This window comes from Montipora foliosa, chromosome 13 (assembly GCF_036669935.1).
Source record: "Montipora foliosa isolate CH-2021 chromosome 13, ASM3666993v2, whole genome shotgun sequence".
In the NCBI taxonomy this organism is placed as follows: Eukaryota; Metazoa; Cnidaria; class Anthozoa; order Scleractinia; family Acroporidae; genus Montipora; species Montipora foliosa.
In genome coordinates, this window is record NC_090881.1 from 31,338,155 (window position 1) to 31,341,135 (window position 2,981).

The 2,981-nt window shown below is 38.2% G+C and overlaps 1 protein-coding gene across 2 annotated transcripts in view; it reads left to right on the forward strand.

Annotated features, from left to right (window-relative positions):
* LOC137983121 (ubiquitin carboxyl-terminal hydrolase 2-like) overlaps nucleotides 1–2,749 on the forward strand; it is a 16,577-nt gene extending 13,828 nt beyond the window's left edge. For both annotated transcript variants that reach the window (XM_068830304.1, XM_068830305.1), the window contains exons 9-12: nucleotides 391–469; nucleotides 730–831; nucleotides 1,488–1,614; nucleotides 1,950–2,749. In XM_068830304.1, the coding sequence (XP_068686405.1) occupies nucleotides 391–469; nucleotides 730–831; nucleotides 1,488–1,614; nucleotides 1,950–2,037 (396 nt within the window). In that variant the 3' untranslated portion in view covers nucleotides 2,038–2,749. The remainder of the gene's footprint in view (nucleotides 1–390; nucleotides 470–729; nucleotides 832–1,487; nucleotides 1,615–1,949) is intronic.
* Nucleotides 2,750–2,981: the final 232 nt, after the last annotated feature.

Here is a 2,981-nt window from a genome sequence, read left to right on the forward strand (position 1 = left end):
GGTGTTCACTACAAGTTGAATAAATTTTATTGAATATCTCCCATACTACCTTTCAGCATTGTCGCAAACGCTCTTACGCTTCTTTTGAACAACCTCTCTGGAAACAGCTGTATAATATGGTGCATGTCTGGACATAAGTGATCTCCTAGCTGTCACATTTAGGGCCTGTATGCAGGCTCTCGTCTTAGCTTGGCGCTCCAGTCACAGTCACCTATTTCATTGCCAGCCGCTTATTGAAAATACTTTTAACTGTCCCGTTTCAAGTGTACAACAAGAGATGTCCAGATGCTGTTCGTCGCGATCCAGATGGCCTCTGTTGTCACTGCTTAACCTTACTCATGTCAATTGTTTTTTTTTTACCTTGAATTAGAATTTATCTTGCTTTCTTAGACATGCGACAAGTGTAAAAGCAAGGGCAAAGCGACTAAGAAGTTCTCAATCCAGAGATTTCCACCAATTCTAGTTTTACGTATCCTTTGCACGTTTCTGTGTGTAAGTGATCAAGGCTTTCTGCCGTCACTATTATCTATTCTATTTGCTTTGTTTTTCAAATAATAACCGAGGGTTGTCCAATACACCGAATCTGAGTCGGATGGTGGCCGGTGGACTCGGTCGGTTTGCAACAAATATTGCTCAACTCTTGTGAAATAAGCATTCTAAGCATACGGTAGTTTCTTAAAGTATCGGCGTTTCCGTTCAGTGTTCTTTCCTTGACACTTCATTACGCAGACCTAAAGCGTTTCTCTGGCTTCAGTTATCGTTCAAAGCTTCAATCAAACGTTGATTTTCCATTGTCATTGGATCTTACAGAATTCTCCTCTGATCCTGAAAGTGAGTTAATTGAGACCAAAGAATTCCCATTTTATGTGAATTTGTTTTCCAAGTTCCTTTACTCATTTTTAAGGCTAGTACTTTTTAACCCATAACCCAGCAATTGGCAAGTGCGTTCAGTCTACCTTTTTAGTTTTATTTGATGCTTCGCTCTTGGGTTTTGTTTCTATGGGAATTTCATTTAGTACTTGTAACCTTTTCATGAAGGATTTACAAAGGCCACTTCACATCCCTCCTTCAGAAACTAGAATATGATCTGTCCCTGATTCACTCTTTCCATTACATTTGTGAAAAATGTATACAATTTAAAGCGTTGGCCGAAGCTCAGACCAGGCATGGAGACTATCCACGGCAAAACACTTGTTCAAGGCAAAGAAAGTCGAGAAGAGGTGCCTTAATCACACTTTGCCATATTGGGCAAAATTTACTTGTAAAAAAAGGCGGAGTAATCTTTTGGTTAAAAAACAGAAAATAGTGTATGCTAACCCCGGTAAATTATTTGAGATAGATATTTTTTATGTTGCCTCGGGATTGCCTCGATGAGAAGGAGCTGAGAATGCTCTGAAATTTGAATTTTTTTTCTGATTATCCTCGAGTCAATAACGAGATTATGTATCTCTTCGTTAATCTTCTGATAATGCTGTCTCAAATTGCAGAAATAAATCCAGTCACATATTCGCTGTATGCAGTGTCAAACCACTCAGGAAGCACGTATGCAGGCCACTACACGGCTTACTGTAAACACCCAATAAGCAAGGACTGGCACTGCTTTAATGACTCTCGGTGAGATAATTTCATTGCTAAGTCTGCTTATAAAGTGTGACAGTATTAACATTGAATAAATTTTAAATAACTCCATCTCTACAATCGCGGCCAAATATTCTTGGGACTCCAATAATTCTCCTCATAACGGCCTCACACCACCACCTCAAAACAATGTTGAAACCAACTGCAACTTTTCAGAATGTTCCCGGATTTCAAATCAGCTTCGTATGGAGGTTGTGCGCATGCGCCGCCTTTGGAATCGATTGTGCTCTATTGACTTCATTGTTTCAACAATTTCGTCCAGGATTGTAGAACAACCTTGACCGTTCACTAACAGACTGTCTTTTCTCTAGGGTGGACCCCATTTCGCCTTCAAGGGTGCGAGGAAATCAAGCCTACATCCTGTTTTATGAGAGAGATAACCGAAAGTCGTCACTCTGACGCACACGCTGATATTTTTATATTTTCATGCGCTCTCTTTGGTTGTTGGCCGTTTGTGATTTGTATTGCAAGGAAGAACAGGTGTTGTCATAAAATGTGACATTTGTTTCCGTTTCTACGAAATGATAATTGTGTAAATTCAACTTGACTATGAAGCCCGGCAAATGGGATCGAATTTTTTTCGTTGTCGAGTCGGAAGATTTTTTCAGAATTTTACACTGAAGCTATTTTGCATTCTCAATCCTGGTCATGGAGAGCATAATCCGTGACATGTATGAGATTGATGGATAATAACTTTGCCTACTACCATTTGCGTTTTTATGGTGGTAGCTGCCTTTTTATCTTTTATTTACTGTTAGTAAAGTTGCCTGCAACGATTAGTGCATATAAATTCCCTCGATGTATGATATGAAGAGATCCGTCCAAACGCGTTCAACACTGAAAAAGTCCTTGTTCTTTTCTCCTCGGCCTTGCTCTTACAAGTGTGGTAAATTGTGATATTTCTTATATTGTTTATTACTACCTTAATAACGAAGGTTTTAAGGGATTTTTATTGATCACAATTCATGTACAAAGTATCAAATGGTTTAGTCAGTGTTTTTATTACAAGGAAATATATTATTTATGGGTTCAACCTGAACAGATTTTGTAATATAATAACATTAGAAAAATGAAAGTACATTGTGAATAAATTTATTCCACCCCTTAAAAAGCGTTACGTTTACCTGTTTATTTACACAATACTTGGACACGACAGTCAATTTCTCTAAAGCGATTAAGTGTTCCTTTCGGAATAGCTAATCTCGATAAATTTAAATAGGGCTGATGATGAAAAGAGTAACGAAAAAAGAAAACGAAATGGGAGATTGAATACTGAGCACACCGTTAGGCTGAAATTTCTCCCGGAGAACCACACAAAAACCATTTTAATTATCTTTCTATAA